The 3,623-nt window shown below is 28.0% G+C and overlaps 1 protein-coding gene across 1 annotated transcript; it reads left to right on the top strand.

The window, feature by feature from the left end:
* Positions 1-2,419: 2,419 nt before the first annotated feature.
* On the top strand, positions 2,420-3,260 carry LOC121174804 (60S ribosomal protein L9-1). Its single transcript, XM_041015027.1, has 3 exons — positions 2,420-2,537; positions 2,640-2,780; positions 2,895-3,260. The coding sequence occupies exons 1-3, from the start codon at positions 2,505-2,507 to the stop codon at positions 2,982-2,984; spliced, it is 264 nt and encodes an 87-aa protein (XP_040870961.1). The 5' UTR covers positions 2,420-2,504; the 3' UTR covers positions 2,985-3,260.
* The last annotated feature ends 363 nt before the right edge of the window (positions 3,261-3,623 follow it).

Below are 3,623 nucleotides of genomic sequence, written 5' to 3'. Positions count from 1 at the left end.
ACCCAACCACTTTGTTCAAGTCATACTGAATGTTTGAAATTAATTTTAATCAATTTTGGGTTCAAATGTTTTGTACTTGAAACTAGTTTAAATACTACCTACAAAATAAATTTTACTACCTTCAATCCTTATTATAATATCCAAATTAAAAATGTGATTTGATGTATTTTATAAAGTTTAACTAAAATGTTCTATACATCAATTATTTTTTCACACAAATATTATACTAAAGTGGGTCGTAGACTTGGTAGTGAGAGACATATATCCCATTAATATTTTTTAGCTTTGTTCATGGGATAGTTTTGAAAAATATTAATTTAAGATAAATTTAATAGTCTCAAATAAATTAACCAATTTTTCTAGACCATGATAAATTAATTAATTGGACCTTGTAACAATGATGGGAAATAACAGAAATTATGTTTATATCATATAGTTCGTTGAATATATTTTGTAACATTTTTTATTACTTTTAAAATAGTTATATATAATTTAGCACTTTTTTATTTTTTATAATTTAATTTTGTTATTTAACATGTAAGTGTTATACAGTTATTGGAATGAAATGACCATATATTTCTTCATCAAATTTTGTATGTGAATTTTTTAAATGTGTAATTTTTTTCTATGTGCCTTGAAGTCTCGCACCAATTTTTCACAAGGACTCTCAACCTTGATGACCTTGGCATGAACCTTGATGCTCACAACACGAAGGATGTTCATGGTCTTTGAGGAAAGAATAGTCTTCATCTTTACAACTCGCATAATCTTTGCAACTGTCCCTCTCGGGCAACGCCTATCGGGTGACAACTCCAAAACCCTAATTCATGTTTATGTGTGTAAGTATTGGGTTAGGTCGTACCTCACATCCCATGTTTATATCCCAATAACCTAATATTTTTAACTTCAAACAAAAACTTTAAAAGCTAATTATTTGGGTTAGGCCCACAACTTACACCCAAGTTTGGGGCATTTGGATCTCTGCATCTCTCATTGTGTGTGAAAAAAATAATACCCCTTTCACCAGAAACTCCCATCTTGGAATAGAAGGTAATCTTTACCTTTTAGAGTGACTTTTTCTAGAAGGTAAGAATTATTGTCTCAAATGATTGTCTCAAAATTTCTTAAATAAGTGACTATACAATATTTCATAATACTAAGGCTAAACATGGTTTTTTTATATAAATCTAACCAGTACATAAATTTGTTTTGAATTTATTAACCCAGTCACTTTTTTTCCATGTCAAAGGTTTGAATAAAACTATTTAAATACTGCTTTTAAACCACAAATCAATTATTGGAATAAAATTTTAATAAATTTATGTTTTATATTATATATTTCATTGAATATGTTTTGCAACATTTTTTTCATTACTTTTAAAATAATTATAATGTAGTGTATATTGGATTTATTAACCCAATCACTCTTTTTTATGTCATGTTGAATAATATGCGAGACTCGTTGAAAATCATTCTAATCAATCTTGGTTTCAAATGCTTTGTACTTGAAACTAGGTTAAATGCTAACTACAAAGGAATTATTGAAATAAAACTGTCTACTTTCAATGCTTATTATAAGATCTAAATTAAAGATGTGATTTGATCTGTTTTATAAAGTTAAATTTAAAATGTTCTCTCCATCAGTTCTTTTATCACAAAAAAATATTCCAATAAAATCAGTCGTAGAATGACGTGAGAGACACATATTTCATTAATATTTATTAGTTTTGTTCATGGGTTATTTAAAAAAAATAATTTAAGATAAATTTAATAGTGTCAAATAAATTAACAATTTTTTCTAAATCCTGGTAAATTAATTAATTGGACCTTATAATAATGATAGGAAAAAATAATAAAAATTATGTTTATATTATATATTTCCTTGAATATATTTTGTAACAATTTTTATTACTTTTAAAATAATTATACATAATTTAGTACATTTTTATTTTTATAATTTAATTTTTTTCATATAACATGTAAGTGTTATACTAGTTATTGGACTAAAATGACCATATATTTTTGCATCTATGTGATTTTTTTTAATGTGTGTTTTGAAATATGAATTACAAAATATTTGACAAGAAAATATTAATAATAAAAAATAACATTGCAACAAAAGCTAAGAAAAAGAAATTTAGACACAAAAAATGGTTCTTGTTGAATTTTATTTTTAAGGATAAGGATGAATGTTAAATTTTTACAATCTCCTGTCCACCAACAAAAAAATACTGATGAATAACTTAAAAGTAAAAACTTCTGTGTAAAAAAACTTAAAAGTAAAAATAAAAAGATTCCAACTTTTCCATATTAAACAAATGGGCACCCAATTAACATTTTAGATTTTCTTTTTTTATTTTAATTTCAAAATAAAGGGTTAACAACCTAAGTGTAAGCATTGGTCCTATAGCCCAATTAACATAGGAACCTGGAACTATCTAACTAGAGTTTTGTGTTTCCATTCAAAACCAATTCATCCTTTACCTTTTCTCTCAAGGAACTTCATGATATCTTTGTTTCTAGTTTTGTGTAATCAGGTATACTCTCTCTTTCTCTATGCACATGTCACCACCCAAACTTTTCCCAATTTTGCTATTGGTTTAGCTTTAATTAATTGTTTATTTGTTTGTTTTCTACAGAGATGCCATCTTAAAGCTAAGGATATCAGGAAGAAGTTCCTCGAGGGCGTTTCCGTTCGATCTGAAAAAGTGAAGGATGAGTTGGTTTTGGATGGAAACCACAATGAGCTTGTTTCTAGGTCTTGGGCTCTCATTAATCAGGTATATATACTCTTTCTCTATGCACATGTCACCACCCAAACTTTTCCCAATCCTGCAATTGGTTTAGCTTTAATTAATTGTTTATTTATTTGTTTTCAACTGCTTAAAAATAAGGATATCAGGGAGTTCTTTGATGGTATGGTATTTATGCATGTCAGCGAGCGAAGGGAACAATATCAGAGAAGAGTAGAGGGTAGAGGATGAAAACATTTATGTTAGGTTTTTGGTTTGGAGATCCTTTTGATTAGCTGGGATTTTACAATTTTGTGTTGTCAAACTTTTTCTTTTGAGAATATCTATTTGAGTTCTGCTCTAGGTATTGAATATTTGCTTGAAGCGGTAAATTATCATGCATTGTTGTCTCTACTTCTTTGTTTTGTCCATGGGTATTTTGCTTACACGATCTGTGTGTTGTGATGAGAGAGAGTGGTTGACTCAGCAGCTTAATTACTGAATTATTAAGTTGTCAAGGATCTGTACCTGATTAGATGCAGTTAGATTTAAAAATTGAATGTGATTAAAGTTAGAAGTTGTATTATTGTGTCTTTCACCTAATTAAACAAGAAATCAAATTGATTTTATTATTATTTACTTGATGTTTTCCCCTCATAAGCATTGCATGGCACATGCTTTAGATGATCATCTGATTATTGTTAATTTCATCACGGCCTAATGTATATGTGAAATTCATTGTTTTTTTCTCCCCTTCAGTTTTGAGTTCAACCTGTGATTTTTTTCCCGCATGGCTACTGTTATATCATTTTTTACCACATGCAGTAGAATCAATTTATACCATCGTTAAGCTTAAAATACAGAAACCAATGTCTTCATTGAATCTACATA

Source organism: Glycine max, chromosome 4, assembly GCF_000004515.6.
Source record: "Glycine max cultivar Williams 82 chromosome 4, Glycine_max_v4.0, whole genome shotgun sequence".
In the NCBI taxonomy this organism is placed as follows: Eukaryota; Viridiplantae; Streptophyta; class Magnoliopsida; order Fabales; family Fabaceae; genus Glycine; species Glycine max.
The sequence above is the reverse complement of the archived record's forward strand: the minus strand, read 5'-3'. Positions and strand labels throughout refer to the sequence as shown.